General features: G+C 44.4%; 1 protein-coding gene across 1 annotated transcript in view; it reads left to right on the forward strand.

Annotated features, from left to right (window-relative positions):
• Positions 1-23,138, forward strand: part of PPP1R15B (protein phosphatase 1 regulatory subunit 15B) — a 34,602-nt gene extending 11,464 nt beyond the window's left edge. Inside the window, exon 2 of the mRNA XM_082244707.1 lies at positions 22,799-23,138. Coding sequence (XP_082100833.1) covers positions 22,799-22,996 — 198 coding nt within the window. The 3' untranslated portion in view covers positions 22,997-23,138. The remainder of the gene's footprint in view (positions 1-22,798) is intronic.
• Positions 23,139-24,730: the final 1,592 nt, after the last annotated feature.

Consider the following 24,730-nt stretch of genomic DNA (forward strand, 5'->3'; position numbering starts at 1 on the left):
CTGGCTCCATGGAGCTCAATTGCCATTTGCCTTCGAACACCAGTATTGGCAGGTCCGCCACTGGCGCCCTGTGCTTCTTACAGATGAGAGCAGTTTCACCACTCTGAGCACATGTGACAGATGTGAAAGGGCCTGGAGAAGCCGTGGAGAATGTTATGCTGCCTGTAACCTCATTCAGCTTGGCCGGTTTGGTGGTGGATCAGCGATGGTCTTGTAAACAAAATTTCCAGTAGCCTGGTCAGCAAGTGGTTAACTCTTAAATGTTATTGCTATCAACAGGGTTGACAAGCCTCCTTTTACAAAAGTGTAGTATAAGGTCCCTTTCACACAGGCGGACCGTTCAGATCCGCCTGTCCGTTTTTGTTTTTTTTTGGCGGATCTGAACGGTCCCCCCATGCATTCCTATGGGGCATCGGATGTCAGCGGAGACATGTCCGCTGACATCAGACCCGATCCGATCCGTCAAATCTGGACGGATGGAAACCCTATTTTCCATTCGTCCAGCGGATCGGGTGAGAACGGACTGCCGGTCCGTTGATATCCGATTTCCCCCATAGAGATGCATGGGGAACTGTCAGCTGTGTCTCCGCACACAGCGCGGAGATACGGCTGTCCTCCTGCTGCTCAGCGGGGGATCGGCGGCTCGATCCCCCGCTGAGAAAAACGGACTCCGTCCAACGGACGGAGTGTGTGAAAGGAGCCTAAGGGCTTGTGTATACTACAGCTTCAACTCCCTAAAAGCCTATAGGTCACCGCTGCATTCTGTTAAATCCAGTTAAACAAAGGTTGTGCTCCGTCAGTTGCTTCCCTAGCCATAGTTGCTGGGTTTTGACAGCTGATCACAGGGCATTTGAACATCTCTCCTAGGCACCTTTCTTCCTTTTTGGCAGAAAAAAAACTATAGGTGCACCGAATAGAAATTTTTGGTGCTGAAACCGAAAATGCAGAAAACCAAAAATGGCAGTTTAAAAAAAAAAAAAAAAAAAAAAAAATGGAGCTAAATTTGTCTGACCCTTTTTGGCACCTTTTTAGTTCAAGAAAAGCTCAGGAAAAATGTTTGTCTTCACACTGGCCTGTTAAAAATCCTGCTTGCTGCATTTTTGGTCAGTTAAAAAAAAAACGCACCTCCCTGTGGAAATGCATTGAAAACGCAGCAAGAATGCATCAATAACGCACGTGTTACTTTATGCAATTTTTTTTTTTTTTTAGTCACATGACCTATGAAAAACAGCATAAGCACGGTAAAATCCCCGTGCAGTTTTAGCCCCCTTAGCAGCACTTTTTTCTTTTTCGGCAAAATAGCAATAACTTTTTTGGGCTGCCAAAATTTCGGTGCATCTCTTAAAAAAAAAAAAATGTTGACACTCCTAAATGATGTCTAGGCACTTCAAGTGCTTGGGCATTCTTTTTATTGGCCATAACACTAACTTATTGTGGCCATTGAAATGGATTATAGTTCTTTGTCCCTAGTGGCTCCTCTTTCATTGAGTGTCTTGTACATAGTATACACTGCATGTAACATAGAAATAATCATGCATGCTCTTCTCTCTCTGGGTGAAGGGGGAGGAGGGGTGAGTCCCAGTCAGATCTTTATTTCACTGCAGCTCACAGAAGAGCTGAAGCTGTTCACTCCCTTAGCCCTGGACGTTCTGCACCAGGAAGAGGACCTGGCATCCTTGCTCAGATTACTACAGGATCCAGTTGCCTGCAAGTGGAACAAGTTCAGTATAAGTATATTACTTGACTGCTGCTATAGGAACATTTTTTTTTTTCTTTTAATTCAGTCAGGCAGTTCAGTAGGGACTGGATGAATTTCGAGCAGTGTTTGGCTGTCCCTGCTTGATAGAAATCGATCATTTGATCTTTGCGTGGATGGAGAAATCCTGGCTGAATGTTCCTGGTGGCCCTTTAGGAAATTTTAAATGCTGGCGAAGTTTCCTGGGCTTTCCTGATCATGGAATCACTGTATGTAGTTCATCATGTGGAGAGCCGGTCCTGGCTCCAGATTGATGTTCCGATGGGAGCTTAGTGACAGCAGTTGAACCTGCTCCCAACACAAAACCGCAACACCAGTCATACGCATATATGAGGCAGCACAGAATAAATTCCACCTCCATATGCAACCAAATATACTATGCCTTGTCAAAGTATTCATACCTCTTAAAAATTTACACAGTTTGTCATGTTACAACCAAAAAGGTAAATGGATTTTAAGTGATAGACCAGGGATCCTCAAACTCTGGCCCTCCAGCTGTTGCGGAACTACACATCCCATAAGGCATTTTAAATCTCTGACATCCGCAGACATGACTAGGCATGATGGCCACTGTAGTTCCTGAACAACTGGAGGGCCATAGTTTGAAGACCGCTGTATAGACCAACACAGTGGCACATACAGTGGGTACGGAAAGTATTCAGACCCCCTTAAATTTTTCACTTTGTTATATTGCAGCCATTTGCTAAAATCATTTAAGTTCATTCTTCTTCCTCATGAATGTACACATAGCACCCCATACTGACAGAAAAACACAGAATTGCTGACATTGTTGCAGATTTATTAAAAAAGAAAAACTGAAATATCACATGGTCCTAAGTATTCAGACCCTTTGCTCAGTATTTAGTAGAAGCCCCCTTTTGATCTAATACAGCCAGGAGTCTTTTTGGGAAAGATGCAACAAGTCTTTCACACCTGGATTTGGGGATCCTCTGCCATTCCTCCTTGCAGATCCTCTCCAGTTCTGTCAGGTTGGATGGTAAACGTTGGTGGACAGCCATTTTTAGGTCTCTCCAGAGATGCTCAATTGGGTTTAAGTCAGGGCTCTGGCTGGGCCATTCAAGAACAGTGACGGAGTGGCTGTGAAGCCACTCCTTCGTTATTTTAGCTGTGTGCTTAGGGTCATTGTCTTGTTGGAAGGTAAACCTTCGGCCCAGTCTGAGGTCTAGAGCACTCTGGAGAAGGTTTTTGTCCAGGATATCCCTGTACTTGGCCACATTCATCTTTCCCTCGATTGCAACCAGTTGTCCTGTCCCTGCAGCTGAAAAACACCCCCACAGCATGATGCTGCCACCACCATGCTTCACTGTTGGGACTGTATTGGACAGGTGATGAGCAGTGCCTGGTTTTCTCCACACATACCGCTTAGAATTAAGGCCAAAAAGTTCTATTTTGGTCTCATCAGACCAGAGAATCTTATTTCTCACCATCTTGGAGTCCTTCAGGTGTTTTTTAGCAAACTCCATGCGAACTTTCATGTGTCTTACACTGAGGAGAGGCTTCCGTCGGGCCACTCTGCCATAAAGCCCCGACTGGTGGAGGGCTGCGGTGATGGTTGACTTTCTACAACTTTCTCCCATCTCCTGACTGCATCTCTGGAGCTCAGCCACAGTGATCTTTGGGTTCTTCTTTACCTCTCTCACCAAGGCTCTTCTCCCCCGATAGCTTAGTTTGGCCGGACGGCCAGTTCTAGGAAGGGTTCTGGTCGTCCCAAACGTCTTCCATTTGAGGATTATGGAGGCCACTGTGCTCTTAGGAACCTTAAGTGCAGCAGAAATCTTTTTGTAACCTTGGCCAGATCTGTGCTTTGCCACAATTCTGTCTCTGAGCTCTTCAGGCAGTTCCTTTGACCTCATGATTCTCATTTGCTCTGACATGCATTGTGATCTGGAAGGTCTTATATAGACAGGTGTGTGGCTTTCCTAATCAAGTCCAATCAGTATAATCAAACACAGCTGGACTCAAATGAAGGTGTAGAACCATCTCAAGGATGATCAGAAGAAATGGAAAGCACCCGAGTTAAATATGAGTGTCACAGCAAAGGGTCTGAATACTTAGGACCATGTGATATTTCAGTTTTTCTTTTTTAATAAATCTGCAACAATGTCAATGATTCTGTGTTTTTCTGTCAGTATGGGGTGCTATGTGTACATTCATGAGGAAGAAGAATGAACCTAAATGATTTTAGCAAATGGCTGCAATATAACAGAGTGAAAAATTTAAGGGGGTCTGAATACTTTCCGTACCCACTGTAGTTGTGAAGTAAAAGAAAAAAAATAATAAATGGTTTTCACATTTTTTACAAATAAATATCTGAAAAGTGTGGCTTGCATTTATAGTCAGCCCCCCTAAGTCAATACTCTGTAGAACCACCTTTTGCTGCAATTACAGCTGAAAGTTTTTTTGGGTATGTCTCTTCCAACTTTGTACATCTAAAGGGTGACATTTTTGCCCATTCTTTGCAAAATAGCTCAAGCTCTGTCAGATTGGATGGAAAGCCTCTGTGAACAGCAATTTTCAAGTCTTGCCACAGATTATCAATTGGATTTAGGTCTGGACTTTGACTGGGCCATTCTAAAACATAAATATGCTTAGATCTAAACCATTCCATTGTAGCTCTGGCTGTATATTTAGAGGGTTGACCTGCTGGATGGTGAACTTCTATCTCAGCCTCCAGTCTTTCGCAGACTCTAACAGGTTTTCTTCTAAGATTGCCCTGTATTTGGCTCCATCCTTCTTCCCACCAACTGACCAGCTTCCCTGTCTCTTTAGAAAAGCATCCCCACAACATGATGATGCCACAACCCTGTTTCACGGTGGGGATGGTGTGATCAGGGGGATGTGCAGTGTTAGTTTTCCACCACACATAATCTTTGGCTTTTAGACTAAAAAGTAAATTGGTCACCTTTAGAACCACTTTAAAACATTTTTGGATACCTGGGGATAAACCAAAGAGGGAAGCACATTATTATTTTTTTTTTTTTTATCCCCTCCTGGGAACATTTTTCAAGGGAATGTGAGGCATTAAGACCGTTCACACTGGGGCGACGCTACTTGCCGGGGCGACCTCGGGTCGCAGTGCGAGCTGCGCACCGCGACCTCGGAGCGGCCGGCATGGACTTATCATTGAAGTCAATGCAGGTCGCTCCGGGTCGCCCCAAAGAAGCTCCGGACCCTTTTTCTAAGTCGGAGCGACTTGTGTCGCTCCTATTAGAACGGGTCCACAGCTTCTCTATGGCAGGCGACCTACGGCGACCTGTCAGGCTACCAGGTCGCCTTACAGGTCACCCCAGTGTGAACGGGGTCTTAGTCTGACTTGTTAAAGGATTTGTGAATACATATGTACATTGTGTGAATATTCCTTTATCATTATCCAATCATTTGTAGCAGAAATAGGTAAACAGGGATTTTCTTGTCACAATATTGGATAATTGAATCTTTAAACATAATATTGCGGTAAAATTATCAAATCCTATAGTAAATCCGTCTCATGTCACAGTAACCTGTAGTAGTAGTGTGGGATTGTCTGCTGCTGACCTGCTCCTCGTTGACCTGATCCCCTCCCTTTTCCCTTGTTAGGTGGTCTGTAGAAGTGAAAAATGCTCAAGCGTAGATGGTTCAAGAGATCAATAAAATCCTAAACTCTGTAGTCAGTGATAGAAAACTAGGCCCTGCATTTGTCAGTGGAAGAAAAAAAAGTAGAGAGTGACGAATGCCCCAGCATTAGTGTTTATTGGGTTTAATAAAATTCCCCCCAAGCCTTGCTATTTGAGAGGAATAAAAGCCCTCTCCTAGCATTAGCATTCAGTGAGAGTATTAAAGTGGTTGTAAACCCACTTTGATGACTTTTACCTATAGTTAAGCCTATATAAAGGCTTACCTATAGGTAGGGCTGGGCGATAAAACGATACCGATATGTATCGCGATAGTGACATTTTCGATAGCAATAAAAGACTGTGAACGATAAAACGAAAAGTCCGCTCCGACGGGTTTAAGCTTTAAAAATGGCGCCGCCCGTCGCATACATGTCACCGCGCACGTGCCGCCGCCGCTCGGGAGAGGCCGGGAATAGCCGAAATTACACGAGCGGTGGCGCCGCGTGCGCAATGACGTGGCGGCGCCGGGCGGCGCCATTTTTAAAATGAAGGCGCCTCTGGAACAGGTAAGTGAAACAGCTTCACTACCTGCCATTATGCAGGGCTGCGGGCACACTACAAGGGATGCAGTGCTGCGGGCATGGTCTACCTGTACCATGCCTACAGCACTGCATCTCCTGTAGTATACCCACAACCCCGGATCCTCTTGTACCATGCCAGTGCCCTGCATTCTCCTGCACCATGCCAGTGCCCTGCATTCTCCTGCACCATGCCAGTCACCCTGCATTCTCCTGTACCATGCCCGCCGCCCTGCATTCTCACCCTAGGGTCCTTATTTTAAATGGGTAATAAAAAATATCAATAATTATCGATATCGACCGATATGAAACACTGATATCGTGATACAGTTTTCAGCCATATCGCCCAGCCCTACCTATAGGTACTGCAAATATCTCCTAAACTTGTCCTGTTTAGGAGATATTTACATTGCATGAAGCCGATGACGTCATCGGATGCATACTAGCACATTATGCATTTACTTTGCAGGGGAAAAAAAAGGAAGAGTTTACTTTGTAAATTCTCTCCCCCAAGTTGGTGTTCAGTGGGAGTAGAAGCCCCCTCCAAGCACTGGTGTTCAGTGAGTTTAATAAAAGCCTCTAAGTAAGAAAACTGTTTTAACAAGCAGTATAACACCTCCCACTCCCTTCATGCTTCATCGTTATGCTTGTGTCCTTGGTGAATAGATATCTTTTCTTTTTATCAAGACTTTTTTTTTTTTTTACTTCACTGCAAAGACAACAGAGCACTTTTGCAGTTTTCCTGAGCATCTGCTTCTTGGAACTGCCTTGGTGGTAGTATCTGCATCCCACAATGAGGAAGACTCAAGGCCAGTCTGTGATATTACCCTAGTGCACTGGACTCTGCTGTTGGCAATTTAAAGACCACTGGTGATCCAGGTCCAGGGCTGTAATTTACCTGTAGATATATGCCTGCCCCTGAAGACTCCTTTGGTGTATGCCCTTTAGGAGGGCAAAGACTGGACTGTGATTTGTCGGTGGTAAGTGCGGAGCTTACTGCCCTTAATCCTTTCTGGGAACCTGGCATGTGCCCTCGGTTTCCCAAGTTACCCTCCTAGTAACCTTATACTCGATTTACTTGTGCTCCTGACACATCAGTGTCGCAAGTGCTTTATGAGGCTGACGCTGCAACAGCGTTGCAAAGTACCTGGGTGTGTGCTGTTTGGTTCCAGGGTATCCCAATGAGGCAGAAGCTGGAAGAAGGGTGCTCCGACACAATCTGTGTTGCAAGCACTTTAGGGAACATGCCTGTGACTTTGGTGTGCAGTGGTGCCAGTGTGCGTGTGCTTGTTTTTGCAATCGTCCTCTACTACTTTTTTACCAAGTAGAAGCACAGCTCCCTGTGAGGATCCCAGGGTCAGTCCTACTTGGTTACAGAAGGTCTCCTAAACTCACTTGCTCCTGCAGTTAATTTTTGTAATCACCGTTGTGACTTTAGCTCACTTCAATCCACGCACAACTCCAGGGTGGCTTTTTAGTATTCTTTTAGACCTGACACAGGCCAACTGGATCACTTTTTTCCCATTTCAGTCCACACATATGTTGAAGTCTTCATTGGCTGTCTGTAATGACTTCTACCTTATCAGAGAGAAACATTCTTTCTGTAACTTATTTAAAAGATCACTGCCATGACTGCTGACTCAGAATGCAAGGGTTGCAAGCATATTTCTTCAGTTTCTCCTGCAGAACCTGTCTGACATGCCTGCAGCAATTTTTTTACACCTACAACTGAGCCTAATCTATCACTTTTAGATTTAGTGCCTGAGGAGGCGCAGTAAGGACTATCTTGGTTCTTATTGAGGCAGTGTGTACATATTTGACACTGGAGCAACCTACATTTGCATTCTCTAAGGGTACCTGCCCCTAACCTGTGAACTATTTTTCCTCCTAAACGTATTGCCCAACAAAACCCTTTTGAGGCTTTTCAGAAATGATCCCTCTCTATGATGAATCATGCCATTTCCTTCCTTAAGAAAACGCTGACTATTTTTTGAAGGCATTCTAATGTTTAACCACATAACGACCCCCCACCGCAGATATACTGCAGCAGGTAGCCACTGCTGGGCAAAGTGACGTAGGGGTAAGTCACTCGCTCAGCCACCTGTAGGGGGCGAGCGCGTGCCGCCGGGGGTGCGCTCCCCCTTGTTCACAGGCATCCCCGCGTGAGTGACCGATGGTCACTCGCGATCTCCCGCAGGAAAGGGAGAAAGGCAGACGGCTGATGTAAACACAGCCGTCTGTCATTCTCCCTGATGCAAGTGCAGAGAATATACAATCCTGCTATGTAAGATCGTATGTCTCTGTGGTTACATCACAAGCCACGCCCCCCCCCCCCCCCACAGTTAGAATAACACCCCTAGGGACACACGTAACCCCTTCCCTGCCAGTGTCATTTTTACAGTAACAGTGCAATATTGTTGTTTTTTCAAAATTGTCGCTCTTTTTTTTTTTGTTTATAGCGCAAAAAAATAAAAATCGCACAGGTGATCAAATGCCACCAAAAGAAAGCTCTGTTTGTGGGACAAAAAAAGACGTCAATTTTGTTTGCGTACAGCGTCGCACGACCGCGCAATTGTCCATTAAAGTCACACAGTGCCGAATTGCAAAATAGGCCCTGGTCTTTGAGCAGCCAAATCTTCTGGGGCTTAAGTGGTTAAAGCAGTAATAAACCCAAAAAACCAAATGTAATATTGAAGATTATCAGGCTTCTTTTTTTATTTTTTTTTTTTTAAGTTATTTATTTTTCACATGGTACTCCAGCCAATAACATATTTCCTATCCCAGGGTGTCTCCACTCTGGATGGAGGAGACCCTTTTGGACAGCAGCCTTGTCAATCTGGGAAGAGTGTATTTAGATGGACTTGACTAACAAATTTAAAAACTCCAACTCCCCCTTGTAGTGTCCAGGGGCTACATATTACAACTTTAATTTTTATCTGCACCCCCCCCCCCCCCACAATGAATAGCAGACCTCCATGTTGACCTGGCACAACTCCTAATGCATTTATTTGTTGCTCCTGTTCTGGAGCAAGAAGGATGTTTGGATTTTTCTTCCAATCGGTTTACTCTTTCCCATTTTAGACCTCAGAGCACACACATGTTTAAAAGAAAAAGTTCCCTATTGAATCTGCTTGGTCAGCCATTACCTCCTCCCTTCCAGGAAACTATTGCCTCAGTAGACATCAGGCTACCTGCATATCCTCTTCTCTGCATTTTGCTTTGGACACACACCACCATCATTTTGTTGCCCTTCCCCTTGACTTGTCAACTGCACCTCACATATTTTACTTGGAGAACCGTTGTTCAGACTCTCTAAAGTTTGGTTTAGTTCCAGCGCTAAATTATGAAGGTTTGGGGTCCAACCAGGTCTCTAGGCCTTCTGTTCCCATGTTCAGCGCATGCAGTTCAAAAGCTGACCTACTCTTTGCTTTTGCAATAATCCTCAAAGAAGAACCAGAAATCTTGAATCTCAAACAGAAGTTTACCAGAGTCCTGCACTGTCTGCCATGCACATTCCAGGTGTAGAAATTGGCAGGTGGACTTGATGACTCTGGAGAATGGTCTTCTCATTCAGAGGTGTTGGACCGCTGTTGTAGGTAGGGAACACGGGTTGTAAACCTCCTGGCTTTGCTGGATCTAGAGACAAACTGGGTAGGTTTGTCTCAAGATCCAGCAATCCTCTGGTCAGAACAGTAGATAATGTGATTCCAGGGGTTCAGTTCATTAAGATCTATGCCTTTCCTCTAAGTGGCCTCCTTTGTCTGCTATGCAGGGTTGAGATGGAGGGTATTTTAGTGATACACCAAATTGGTCCAGAAAGATGTGGTACTCGGATCTCATCAGACTGCTGGCAGCCTTTTATTGGGCTCTCCCAAACTATCTGTATTTCTAGTCACCAAAGTCTGGTAAAGCCCAGGTCCTAAAGAGACGGGTGTATTTGATTTACGCTCCTTGAAGATAAACCTCATGCAAGGTCTACAATTGCATTTGAAAAGTGCAATTCACATGTGAGGCACACATACTCTCAGAAGAAACACTCCATGGGACACATTCTAGCTTTTTCCATCTGGTCTAGATTAACTGCTGGCCTTGAGTATTAATACCCACTTGACCTCCAGAAGGTTTTAATCTCTTATGACCAGGCCATTTTTTGCTATTTGCTAATTTTATGGTCCTGCAACACTGTACCAAAATGACATTGTATATCTTTTTTTTCACACAAATATAGCTTTCTTTTAGTGGTATTTGAAAAAAATCTCCATGCCTCTTACTAAATGCCTCAAACTGTCCACTTTCCAAAAAGGGTTAATTTGAGTGGTAATTATACTGTCCTGGCATTAAGGGCCTCAAGAAATGAGATGGGGTTGTCAGTACATCAGGATTATTATTATTATTTTTTTTTTTTTTTTTACTGTACGGTCACCAGTGCAGTACAGCATCCTCTGTATGACTGGTTTAGTAGGGATCAAGGATACTGACTGATGACAGTATGTAAAATAAAAATCCTTTTTATTCAGTTTTTTTAAACCTTTTTTAGTCGAGATATTTTTTTTACATTTTTTTCATCAGAGTAGTTCATTGTAACCATAGTGACACTACTGCTAGAATAGAAAGCCATTCATGACAGATTGTTTACATTATCATGTGACCAGTCATAGCGATCACATGGTACCCGGTTTTTGGTAATAGTGGTCCACTCTGTTCGGTGGACACAGTGGTCACAAGAGGAGTGTGCAATGTGCTCCTAAACTGCAGCAGGCTGTCATGTGTATATACAAGACTGAGCCTGCATATGCCGCCCTGTCGCAGTAAATGCACTGTGGCAGAGTGGCAAGTGGTTAACATGATTGAAATTTACTTTCATTTTTTGTTCTTCTAAATAATACATGTCGTACTTGCACTGGGAAATAGTTTTGCATAATGCATCCTGATTATACCCTTCTCCCACCCTGCTGTGTCTGAGCCAACTAGGAGGGAGCCTCGGCTCTCGTGCACATTGCTGGATCATGATTGGGCTCAAATAAGTATAAGGGGGGTGGATATACTGAAGGGTGTGTTGTTTTTTGTTTTTTATTTTTTTTTACCTTTAAAATGATTGTAAACCCTTACATATACCCAACAAAGTGACTGGCCTCAGGTGATAAACAGAGATGAAACTGATCCTCCTACATAAGTTTTATCTGAAGTATTCTCTCTACAGCCATTCAAAGTCCAGAATTTTTTAAAGGTTGACTTAGAGCTCAGAAAAAGAGCTGCCATTACACACTGCAGAGCTCAGTGAGGATAGCTGATTGGAAGGAAGGGACACAACCCCCCCAATATAATTTATTACACTACAAGATTACAGCAGGAGGTTACTCTTGATCATAATCTGGCAATACCAAGCTGTTGGGATCATAATAGTTTTCAGGGATGAGGGGAAAGACCCTGTGCTGTTTTATTTATTAAAAAAAAAAAAAAAATTAATGTATATAATTTAATAAAATATCTGGTTACTTGCATATTGATTTAACATACACCCTTCATTTACAGTAAATGTTTCAGACTTCTGGAATAAAAAAAAAAAAGCGTATAAAGAATCGAAATGTTGTGCTAAAACGGGACTATCTGGGTGATATATAAACGTAAAAGTGGCTATTTGTCAGCATTGTATGTACTGCAGAGATATGGTCATGCTTGGGGTAGCATGACTCTGCATTTGTGAGCCTAGTGACTCTGCATTTTTAACCCAATGACTTAGATAACCCAGCTGGTGCTTCAAGCACACAGCCCTGAATTCAGACATTTTGAATGGGATATTTGGAGAACGGTACACAACACTGGAAAAAGGAAAGCTGGAGCTGAAAGGGGCAGTTAAAGTGGTTGAAACACCCCCCGCCCCCTCCCTTCTCTAGCTTGTGCCTATAATAAGGCTTACCTATAGGTACTGTAAATGACTCCTAAAATTGAACCATTTAGGAGATATTTACTGTATACTGCGCCAATGACGTCGCTGGCGCATGCGCTCTGAAGGAACGGCCGCCCGTGCTGTTTCTTCAGAGCCCTGTGCCGTGACCAGCGGCTCCGGCCAGTAACAGCCAGAGTTTGCAGACCCGGAAGAAAGACAGGTGAAGATGGATGCGGCCTCCAGTGGGGATGACAAGGGCTTCGTTTGGAGGTAAGTGTCACATAATGTGCTAATATGCGATGCATACTAGCACATTATGCCTTTTACTTTTCAGGTAACAAAAAAAAAAAAAAATTCACTGGCTTTACTTCCTCTTTAACGTAGTTCTAAACACAAAAGGTTGTTACACCTTAATGCATTCTCTGCATAGGGTAAAGAAAACCTTCCAATACCTGTTCTGTGATTTTTGGGGGCAAAATCACACCAATTCTGCCAGGATCCCAAAACACCAAGTGGGACTGGAGCTGTAAATGACAGCCAGATGTACAGTCAGGTCCATAAATATTGGGACATCGACACAATTCTAATCTTTTTGGCTCTATACACCACCACAGAGGATTTGAAATGAAACAAACAAGATGTGCTTTAACTGCAGACGTTCAGCTTTAATTTGAGGGTATTTACATCCAAATCAGGTGAACAGTGTAGGAATTACAACAGTTTGTATATGTGCCTCACACTTTTTAAGGGACCAAAAGTAATGGGACAGATTAACAATCATAAATCAAACTTTCACTTTTTAATACTTGGTTGCAAATCCTTTTGCAGTCAATTACAGCCTGAAGTCTGGAATGCACAGACATCATCAGACGCTGGGTTTCATCCATGGTGATGCTCTGCCAGGCCTCTACTGCAACTGTCTTCAGTTCCTGCTTGTTCTTGGGGCATTTTCCCTTCAGTTTTGTCTTCAGCAAGTGAAATGCATGCTCAATCGGATTCATGTCAGGTGATTGACTTGGCCATTGCATAACATTCAACTTCTTTCCCTTAAAAAACTCTTTGGTTGCCTTCGCAGTATGCTTCAGGTCATTGTCCATCTGCACTGTGAAGCGCCGTCCAATGAGTTCTGAAGCATTTGGCTGAATATGAGCAGATAATTTTGCCCAAAACACTTCAGAATTCATCCTGCTGCTTTTGTCAGCAGTCACATCATCAACAAATACAAGAGAACCGTTTCCATTGGCAGCCATACATGCCCATGCCATGACACTACCACCACCATGCTTCACTGATGAGGTGGTATGCTTTGGATCATGAGCAGTTCCTTTCCTTCTCCATACTCTTCTCTTCCCATCACTCTGGTACAAGTTGATCTTGGCATCATCTGTCCATAGGATGTTGTTCCAGAACTGTGAAGGCTTTTTTAGATGTTGTTTGGCAAACTTTAATCTGGCCTTCCTGTTTTTGAGGCTCACCAATGGTTTACATTGTGTGGTGAACCCTCTGTATTCACTCTGGTGAAGTCTTCTCTTGATTGTTGACTTTGACACACATACACCTACCTCCTGGAGAGTGTTCTTGATCTGGCCAACTATTGTGAAGGGTGTTTTCTTCACCAGGGAAAGAATTCTTCGGTCACCCACCACCGTTGTTTTCCGTCTTTTTCTGGGTCTTTTGGTGTTGCTGAGCTCACCGGTGTGTTCTTACTTTTTAAGGATGTTCCAAACAGTTGGTTTGGCCACACCTAATGTTTTTGCTATCTCTCTTATGGGTTTGTTTTCTTTTTTCAGCCTAATGATGGCTTGCTTCACTGATAGTGACAGCTCTTTGGATCTCATGTTGAGAGTTGACAGCAACAGATTCCAAATGCAAATAGCACACTTGAAATTAACTCTGGACCTTTTATCTGCTCCTTGTAAATAAGATAATGAGGGAATAACACACACTTGGCCATGGAACAGCTAAGTAGCCAATTGTCCAATTACTTTGGGTCCCTTAAAAAGTGGGAGGCACATATACAAACTGTTGTCATTCCGACACCTTTTACCTGATTTGGATGTAAATACCCTCAAATTAAAGCTGAAAGTCTGCAGTTAAAACAAATCTTGTTTGTTTCATTTCAAATCCATTATGGTGGTGTATAGAGCCAAAAAGATTAGATTTGTGTTGATGTCCCAATATTTATGGACCTGACTGTAACAGCAACCTAAAGCATCCTCAGCACAAGGATTTCTGCAGGGGAACCTTTATCTACAGATTAACCACTTAAGGACCAGAATTTTTAACCCCATTAATGACCAGGCCAGTTTTTGCGAAACGGCACTGTTATTTTTTCTGACAATTGCGCGGTCGGGCGACGCTGTACCCAGATAAAATTTGTCCTTTTATCCCCACAAATAGAGCTTTCTTTTGGTGGTATTTGATCACCTCTGCGGTAGAGCTGCGCGATTGTGGATAAAATGAGACACCCGATATCACGATTCTTGGCGTAACATCATCTTTTACAATCTACAAAAAAATTGGGCTAACTTTACTGTTTTTTTTTTAAATGTACATTAAAGTGTATTTTTATCCCAAAAAACTTTGTTTGAAAGACTTCTGCGCAAATGGTGTATCGCCATTTTATTCTCTAGGGTCTCTGCTCTAATAAATATATAGCAAAAAATACTGATTTTAAGTAACAAGTGTCAGAAAAAGGCTTGGGTGTACGTTTAAAAAACGGTGTTAAGCAGGTGTTTAGTTGTGTTATTGTGGTCAATAACTGCTTTAGGACAACACTAGTAGAGACTGCAGGGTATCCATTTTAGAACCCTATGCCTGCAGCACTCAAATATCATGCATATGTAATGGCAGAGCAGAGTGGACATCAATGCTGAGAAAGGAGAGCAGTAGACCTCAATGACGGAGAGGTGCATATTTCCTACTACATGAGACTGCTATCTTAAGCCAGTCATACATGGATCTAAATTTGGCTGGTTCAGCAGGGACTGACTGAATTTTGATCAATGTATGGGCAGGCTGGTTGTACAGAAGTCGAGTTGTAGATCAACTTCCGTACAACCAGCCTGTCTGGTTTATCCCTGATCAATTAATGCTGCCAGCTATAGCCTGCAGTACTGATCAGTATTCCGACGGAGAGGAAGTATCAGTGGAAATGAAAAAAAAATGTATGTATGGCCAGCCCTGGCATGTCTGATACTTGGCAGCTAACATGTAGGATTGATATGTACTCTTTCTAAGAGCTGGTTCACACTTCACACCATGCCAGCACATGAATCGCACAGAATTGCACTATGATTTCCTGTGTGATTTAGAACGCATGCAAAATGCACTCCATATCTGCAGTGGGTGTCAATAGAAAGGTAACTACGCCCCAAATGCAGGTTGCTAATGCTTTTGTACCATGCAAACCGGTTACAGTGCGGCTTAAAAAGTAGACTCCTTTTTGTGCAGCGTAGTGCGATTTTTAACCCATTCACGGCTGGTTCATACTATGCCTGCACTTGAATCACACAGGAACGCGTGCATTCTTGTGCGATTCACATGTGGTTCTGTGCGGTGCGACTTCAGCCGCTTCATTATGAATGGGCTAAAATCACACTACACTTCACCAAAAGTAGTGCATGCACTACTTTTTAAACCGCACTGTAACCGGATCTTTTGTACCATGCAAACCGGTGCTGGCAGGTATTGGAGAAGGCAATGCCTTTGCAACCCATATTTGGGGTGTCATTAACGTTCTATTGACACCCGCTGCTTGCAAATGGAGTGCGTTTTGCATGCATTTTGAACAGGATTGCACAGTACATTTCTGTGTGGGCATGGTGTGAACCGAACCAGCCCTAAGGTCCGGTTCACACTTATGCGATGCGGGAAGGCTGCAAATCCGCAGCCTGTTCCCGCATCGCACACACACCCCAGGCAGTTCACACTGCCATATGCGATACGCTGGGGGTGTCAATGTAATCTTAACGACACCCCCAGTTTGATCGCATATCGCAGTGCGATCTTGCAGTTCGCACAGGATCGGATCGCACAAGTGTGAACCGCTGTGCGATCCGATCCTGATGCGGCTGCCAAAAAGGGTCCTGTGCGAGTTTGGTGCGGGTGCGAATTTAGCCATACAAAGTGTATGGCTAAACTCGCACCGCACAGCCGATCGCATGTAATGAAGGAGCAGTGCGCTCCGACATTACATGCGAACCCGGAACTCGCATAAGTGTGAACCGGGGCTCAAAGAGAAAAAGAAATGTGTCTGGAAATGAGTGCAGTTAGCTGTGGGTGGGATGGCAGGGTAATAGAAAAAAAATATTTTAATAAAGGTGTGTGTATAGGTTTTAAATATGTGTTTTTTATTTGTGTTCTATATTAACCCCATAATTCGGTACTGAAGATTATAATCCTTCAGGGTAGAGGATGGTAAGGGAATAGTAGAATTAAACAAAAATACACAGTGTATGTAAATATATACTTTATAATATTAGTCCGGGTAAGTGCTTTTGCAGGTGTTTGTTTTTTATTTTTAAACCTTTCTGAGAAATGATCACAATCCTTTTACTGCGGCTCATAGGTTTTTCCACACAGGATGGCTGTAGTGCAGCTAGTTAAATCTTCCCCACATTCCTTTCACTCTCTAACACAGTGCTAACACGCTGCTAGCGAACACTGCTGATCACAGACCTGGGGTTAACACTACACCGTTTATTTTACAGCCTCAAAGCAGGAGTAAAAATCGGCGGTGTTCGAGTGTTACGAGAACGGTGATAATGCAAGAATTAACACAGTTTATTAAATGTACACCTTAGTCTTTAAGCCGTTAAACTGCCCTCACTTAGTCCCGGTCCACATTGGTGCGATGCGGAAACCTTGGGAATCCACTGTGGGTTCCCGCATCGCACCCGACTCGCAGGCAGTTCACACTGCCATATGCGAACTGCTGGGAGTGTCAATACAAAGTTAACGACACCCCCAGGTTAGTTTGCATATCACAGTGCAAACTGTCAGCTTGGATAGGAATCCGTTCGCATAGGTGTGAACACCCATGGGCTCCCATTCTGGTGCAATAATAGGGTCCTGTGCGACTTTGGGCCAAATGCGATTCAAATTCAGCCATGCAATCTGTATGGCTGAATTCGCATTGCACAGACATCGCATGTGATTTGCACTGCATTGCGGTGCGAATGACATGCGATGTCTGACATCGCATATGTGTGAATCGGCACTCAGGCGGAAGTTACTCCTTTGATCTAAAAGAACGAAATTATACATTGTAATGCATTGTTTATAGTTGTTTAGCAGCCTTAACAATTTTGATAGTTTTTTTTTTTTTTTGACAGCTGTGATTATGCAGAGAGCTCTGTAGGAATCGAGGACATGCTGTTTTAAGATCGTGAGGGGTGGGGGGGGGGGGGCGAATCGAGATCATAATTTTTTTTTCTTTAATGATTATTTGTGCAGCTCTAATCTGCGTTTTTTATTTTTTTTTCTCTTTTTTTGTTCACGGACAGACACAGCTTCAGTTCTTCTGACCATTGGGCTCATGTTCTCGCTCCCCAAGAGTAGGACTAGGCGGAAACCTTTTTGGGCACGCCCCTGGGGCAGTCCCAGAGGGTATACCATCACCTCCTGCTGTAGGACTCCAGTTTTTTTTCTGCCTAGTCAGAAGTAAGGCCCTGGCTCTCTGCAGGGATCTGCGGTCATGGCATTCTTATTTAAATGGAACTGTTTACTTTTTCTTTATTATTTTTGTTCCTGTGTGAACTTCAATAGCCGAACTGGGCGACGCACTGAATATTCTAGATCCTTACCATCTTCCCAGTCTGGCCTGAGAGCACGACCCAACTATTAACTCCGCGCTAAGTTGGCCGCGACATAGCCCCACTGGACGGGGGCTGACCGGCGAGTGAAAAACCTCGCAAGGTAGCATAGCCCTATTCACGACAATAGTCACGACCAAAGTCGCAGCATTCCTCGGGCCGCAGCAACCTATTCCAAGATGGTGCGGTGGACTGCTGGGAGTGGCGCCTGCCTGGTGCCCATGGTATGGTGAGTACTGTCCCGTCCCCCCTCCTTTCCTGCAGAATTGCTAGGGTGGTCGCAGGCCATTTTGGGGCATGGGTGAAATTGGGTAGGGGGGGGCTACATGGTGCTGGGCTGGAGGAGAGGTGGGTGCTGTCGCTGTCGGCCCTCTGTTGGGTGTCTCTGTACTGTCTGTGCGATTGGAAAAGCGTTTTAACTGTAGCAATGTGGGGGGGGGGGTTCTTTGCTGTTATGGCTACAAGATTGTGGAATTCCCTACCACAAGAGGTGGTTTCTGCGGGAGGTATGGTGGCTTTCAAAAGACTCTTAGACGTACATCTCAAGGAGAAAAACATTCAGGATTATGCGAGATGATTACGGCCACACACACCTACACAGGTTGAACTGAATGGACTATGGTCTTTATTCAACCTCACCTACTATGTAACTATATGTACCTGGGTGCTGAGGGGGGGGGGGTCCCCTTTCTGGGGTCTTTGAATTTTTCCCTGGAGTCCAAGGTCCTGGGCAGCGCAGTGTAGTGCCGCCATTATGCCGTGGTCTTTGTATCCCTGGCTTCGGCAGCCATGTTTGTGTAGTACAGTGGCCATGTTTTCGGTTTTCCCATAGTTTCATTGGTGGCCATTTTCTTGTAGTCAGATGCAGTGCTGAGCTGTGGGGGCCTCTAGTGTCAGGTCAGTGTTTCCTCTTCCTGCAGTGTGGCAGACTGGTTTTGGCGCTCTCCAGATAGGGTGGTGAGTCTCTGGGGGTATATATTCCTTCCTCTGCTGTATATAGCGCCGTAGCCAAAGTAGATATGATCCTGCAAAGGAGACCTGGCAAGAAGCTCCCCCCGCCTTCACCTGTATCCTCTGCTTCCTCAGATTCTGAAGTGGATTTGGCCACCACGGACGAGTCAGCCCACTGGATCTGCGTCCACGCAGGCTGAATTTCTCTAATTGTGAGGATGAGTCATCGTCCTCTGCAGCCGTGCATTAAAAAGCGCTTGTGGAGGCCCCGATTGTATCAGTGCTGGAAACTTTAAAGTTCGGAGGACTCAGCTGCTGCTGAGTCGGCTATGCCGGTGCAATTTGGCACCCGCAAATCTTCCAAGGTGAACAAGGGGTTTCCCTTTCCTGCCTATTTTGACGAGATTGTCACTAGTCAGTGGGATTCCCCGAAACGCATGGTTGGTATACCTAAGCATTTTGCTAGAAGATATCCATTTGAGGAGTCTCTTCTAAAGAAACCGTCGGTGGACTCTCAGGTTTCCAGGCTAAATAAGGCCACTTTTTTGCCTTTTATGGATTCCCTGTCTTTTAAGGACTCCATGGACAAAAGGCTCTGGTCCGTAACCTCTTCACTGTGGTTGGTTCTATTTTGAGACCGGTGTTTGCTATCACCTTGGTATCTCAGACCTTAACGGCTAAGATTTTGTGCCAGGTTCTGAAGGGGAGTCAACACCTTTCTGAGCTGGCAGATCAGTTGATCCAAGGGTTACAGTATATTTGTGATGTATCCCTGGATGCAGGGTCCCTTCTTTTTGGCTCACAAGCGGCCCTCTGGTTTGTCTAGTTCGTAAGAAAAGGGTTCAAGATCCACCCATAACTTTGCGGGAGGCTTCGAGACCATGGAATGGTAAGTCCAAAGCGGGTACTTCTGGTTCCGCTTCCTCAGCCTGAAGGGGTGCCCTTACCCACGTCTGGGGTGGGGCACGTCTTTGTTTCTTTCCGTATCCGTGGATCTTGCTCATTCAGGACAAATGGGTCCACCTACTGATTTGGTTCGGTGACAAGATCGAGTTGTGGTTCTTGCCCCCGGAAAGGTTCTTTCCTTCCAACTTATGCCTGTCTCTACAGCGGCTACAGGGCCTCTACAGAGGAGTGCAGGACCTGTTAACACAAGGAGTTATTGTGCCGGTTCCAGAGTCGGAGCGTTTCCAAGGTTTTTGTTTAAATCTGTTTAGAGTTTCCAAGAAGGAATGCAAGGGTCGTCCAATCTTGGATATCAAGGCTCTGAACCACTTTTTGCGGGTTCATAAATTTCAGATGGAGTCCATCCGCACAGTAGTAGCTTTCCTCATCAAGGAGATCTGCTGGCTTCTATCAATCTCAAGGACGCTTGCCTTCATATTGCAATATATGTCGGTCATCAGCGTTTTCTTCTTTTTGCCGTGGGCAAGGAGCACTTTCAATTAGTGTCGTTACCCTTTGGTCTCACCTTAGGTCCTCGGGTGTTTGCAAAGGTTCTGTCCCCAGTCTTGGCCTTGTTACGGCAGAAGGGGATTGCGGTACTAGGTTACCTGGATGATCTGCTTCTGCGTGCAGAGCCTTCCTTGGCTCTAGAAGCCGACTTGGACGTTTTCGGTGCACACCCTGCAGAAATTCATAATTTTCAGAAATCAACATGGTCTCCGTCCAAAGCTTGGACTACTTGGGTCTGACACTGGATTCAGCATCAGCCCAGGTGTTTCTTCCTCAGACAAAGCTTCTGAAGCTACAGGATGCTGTTTGGCTCCTGTTGTCCAACCATCGATCATCACTCAGGACTTGCACACAAGTGCTGGGGCTGGTTGTCTCCACCGTCGAGGTGGTTCTGTTTGTGAAATTCCACACCAGACTCTTACAAATGATCAAATGAAACAAGGATCCGCTGTCATTGGACAATCTGATCCTGTTTAGTTGGGGTTCCTAGGAAGTATCTCCTATGGTGGCTCCGCTCCCCGGCTCTACGTCTGGGAAAATCTTTTTTCCCCACTGTATTGGATTGTAATCACCACAGATGCCAGTCTGTTCGGATGGGGAGGCATCTTGGGAGTGTGTTTGGCCCAAGGTGTCTGGACTTTGGAGTAGTCCAGGTTGCTGATCAACTTCCTGGAGATTCGGGCGATCAGACTTTGTCTCAATGGACGGATCGTCTACAGGGACGCCCTGTATGGATACTATTGGACAATGCTGCGGCATATGTCAATCATCAAGGGGGCACAAGAAGTGCCCTGGCAGCTCGGGAAGTGGCCAGCATCTTAAGGTGGGCAGAAAAAAAATATTCCGGCCCTCTCTGCTGTGCACATTCTGGGGGTAGAGAATTGGCAATCGGATTATCCGTCGGCAGACGTTGGATCCAGGTGAATGGTCTCTTCACCCGGAGGTATTTCGTCAACTGTGTCTTCGGTGCTTTGGGACATCCCAAAGGTCTTAAGGGTCTGTCGGGAACAAAAGAGAAAACTGAATTTCGTCTTATAGTAAAATCCTTTTCTCTGAGGTTCACTGACAGACACAGCACCCGTCCCTCTGTTGGGGTTGAGTTATTTGTTGTTCTGACACTGCTTGTTACAAACTGGTGTCCTACAGCAGAAAGTGATGGTATACCCTCTGGGCCTGCCCAAAAAGGTTTCTGCCTTGTCCTGCTCCTGGGCAGCAAGAGCATGAGCCCAAGGGTCTGAAGAATTGAAGCTGTCAGAGAAAAGGATTTTACGGTAACAGAAAAATCAATTTTTTTTGCGCTATTAACAAAAACAACAATTCTGGGGAAATAGCAACTTTTTTTTTACTTTCTGCTCCTAAAACATGCCCAAAAAAAAAAAATTAAAAATCTATTTTTTTTTAATCATTTTAGGCCAATATGTATTCTGCTACATATTTTGGTAAAAAAAACCCCCAGTAAGTATATATTGATTGGTTTGCGCAAAAGTTATCTCATCTACAAACTAGGGGAAAGAATTTGTCATTTTTATTTCTTTTTTACTAGTAATGGCGGCGGTCAGCGATTTTTGCAATACAAGGCGACAGCGCTGAAAATTATAAAGTGAAAAATATCGATATACAATAATCTCAAACTGTGTATTCAGTGATAGAAATAAAGTGCTAAAGAGATAAAGTCACTGTGCTTGAAAGGTTGATTGGATAGGTAGTATTAATCCCTTTAAGTGCCAAGTGCAAACAATAATAGTAATAACACAGTCCTTAGTGAAAAAAGTGCTGGTGCTAAATAATATCCAATTCCAATAATACTACAGTCCTTAGTGATGTGTTTTATAAAAAGTTCTGGTGCTCAATAAGATCCGATTCCACATGCAGATACAGAGAGGGGAATCCGTCACCGGGTGTTCAGCCCACTTACCAGATGAGCCCTTGGGGTCTAGCGTGGGTAAATGGTCCCTTTGTGCTGGTCACAAATCCTCTGTGGGCTTTAGGATATGTATTCAAGGGTCCAATCCACTGTGTGGGCGTCCTCTGTATGTCCGTTGGAACCATGGTGGTTTCAGTGAGCCGCATGATACACAATAGGGAGACTCATAGTGTGATATGCATAAGTATTTTTAATAAATATAGTAGTCACTTACATATACAGAACATGACATCCAGCTGGTACATTGAAAGCAGCGATGGAGCCGGTTTGCATTCCGGAAGACGGAAGTGACGTTAGGGTGTAGCACGTGAACCAACGCGTTTCGTCATCAGGGGTCTGATGTCATGTTGATGACAAAACCGTCGGGTCACGTGCTATGCCCTAACGTAATTTCCTCCTTCTGGAACGGGGGAGGGGAGGCAGGAGTATACTGAGCTTCCTGGTGACAGGCTATGCAGGGATGTGGAGGGGGGGAGTGTTAGGACCTGGTCTGATCACTGGAGGAGAGCAGGCCGAGTTCCCAGCGTACCTAGAGAACTGACCATGCTGTGTTCCCCTGCTTAGCGTGGTCAGTTTTTAATGGCAAAGCAGGACTGACAGGAACACCAGGGATTTCACACAAAGGAAGCAATACAAGGAGAACAGGATACATTCTCATACAAGTACATGGTACAGTAGACGCCTATCAGGAATATGAAATGTGGGGTAAGAAATGCTTTAAAGGTGGGAAGCACTGAAACAGTAGTCTTGGTTCCTATTAAGATAGGTTACTTTGCTTTACATGCCTTTCATTGTGTCTTTGTTTTGTTTTTAATAGGTGACCTTCCATGAAAAAGTCACGATCCACTATGTGTGTGATAAAGAAGAGCGCAAAGGTCATTGGGAGGAGCTAGCCCGGGACCGCTGCCGTTTTCAGCGTCGAATAAGGGAAACAGAATTTGTTATTGGACATTGCTTGACACCTAATCACAGACAAAGGGCATGGGAGAGAATGCAAGGACAGTGGGGAAGCTAGTCCCACCAGGGTTTTATGCCTCAGACTCTGCAGAATTTCCTTAATTTTATACAAAATTATATATCTACTTATGTATTTTATGAAAGTGGTCATCCGAAGTCCAAAAAGTGGAGCATTATATTTGCTATTAATTGTTTACCTTTAATTGGAGTTCTTATTTGTTTTATCATATTACTTTTCATTTCTAATGAGACCTTTTTATTTTGACTCTTGATTGTGATGTAACATTGTCACATAGAGAATGCATTATGAAGCATTTAAGTTTGCCATACAGGATCAAAATTCACCTGGTTCAGCAGGAAGTGGACTCATTTTGATCCATGAATGGGCAGGCTGATTTTACCCAAGTGGATCAGTTGATCAATTTTGGTTACCACCAATCTGTCAGATTTTTCTACATGCTATAGCCACTAGCAGTAATCATTGTATTCCCCTGACTGACTGTTAATCGGGAAAGCAAGTGATTTTCTTTCCTTCCACCTATGGTGAAGGGAACGAAAATATGATTAGTCAACACAAAACGCTGAGTGGTCCCCAAACTAGAACATGCAAACCTTAAAGTGTAGTTCAAGCCAAAACCTTGGTTTCCAGTTTTTGGATAAATTGTGAAAGGTTTTTACTGCTAGCCAGGGCACTGTGTGGATTTAGCAGTATCTGAACTGCTGACAATGGTTTCACTAGACAAAAAAGTAAGGGGATTAACAAAATAAAAATACATTCTGACTGGTTTCAACCTTCCCTTCTTGCTCTACAGAGAAACATATTTGGTAACACTGTTCACTGCCTGCCTTTAGTTTGCTGTTTACCAGGTGCTGCAGAATCTACAAATTGTTTGGCCATATAGTATATTTTTTTAAATTCATCTTCATGGCTTTTTCTCTCCAAATGCACTCATTGTACATGTGCTCCTAGCTGTCAATCCGAGATTTACTCTCACTTCCTTTCTTAGTGACAAAGGGTACACAGACCTAACTAAAAATTGGATGGGATTTAACATACTTTCAAACAAAAAGAAAAACACAATCAGTGGTGCTCCGAAATTTCGGCAACCAAAATGTTGGCTTATTCCATTTCAGCCGAAAATGGGTTAAAGATGCCGATATTAATGATGGTGGGCGCAGCGTAGGTTTCAAAAGACCCTCCTCTGGCCAGCGGCCCGCCTCCCAGGGATGTCACTACTACTACGATGTGCATGAATGAACTAACACACCGGGCAGGCGGGCGAGCGGCCGCTAATAGCTGTAACTAAGTGAGCGCTTCACTTCCCTATCAGGCGGGTATCTCCGCTGACAGGGAAGTGAAGGGCTCACTTAATTATAGCTATTATCGGCCGCCCGCCCGGTGTGTTAGTTCATTCATGCACATCGTAGTAGTAGTGACATCACCGGGAGGTGGGCCGCCGGCCAGAGGCGCGTCTTTTGAAAGGAAGGACACAGGAGGAGCTGAGAGTAAGGAGATTGCATTATTGGGATGGGGAGGGACGCTGAGGCGGCGGGGGGGGGGGGGGCATGCTGAGGCGAGGTTACCAATGGTATTAGTATAATGCAGCATGAGGGGGTTAAGGTATTGCCACTGCTGGTCACTGATGCTTTAGTGACCGACCAGTGGCAGTTAATTAACCCCTTTGTGCTGCAGTAGTGCAACCAGTATTAATTAACACTGATACTGGTTGCACTAATGCAGCACAAAGGGGTTAATTAACTGCCACTGGTTGGTCACTAATGCAGCAGTGGC

Source organism: Pelophylax lessonae (assembly GCF_965119305.1).
Source record: "Pelophylax lessonae genome assembly, chromosome: 2".
NCBI classification, from domain to species: domain Eukaryota; kingdom Metazoa; phylum Chordata; class Amphibia; order Anura; family Ranidae; genus Pelophylax; species Pelophylax lessonae.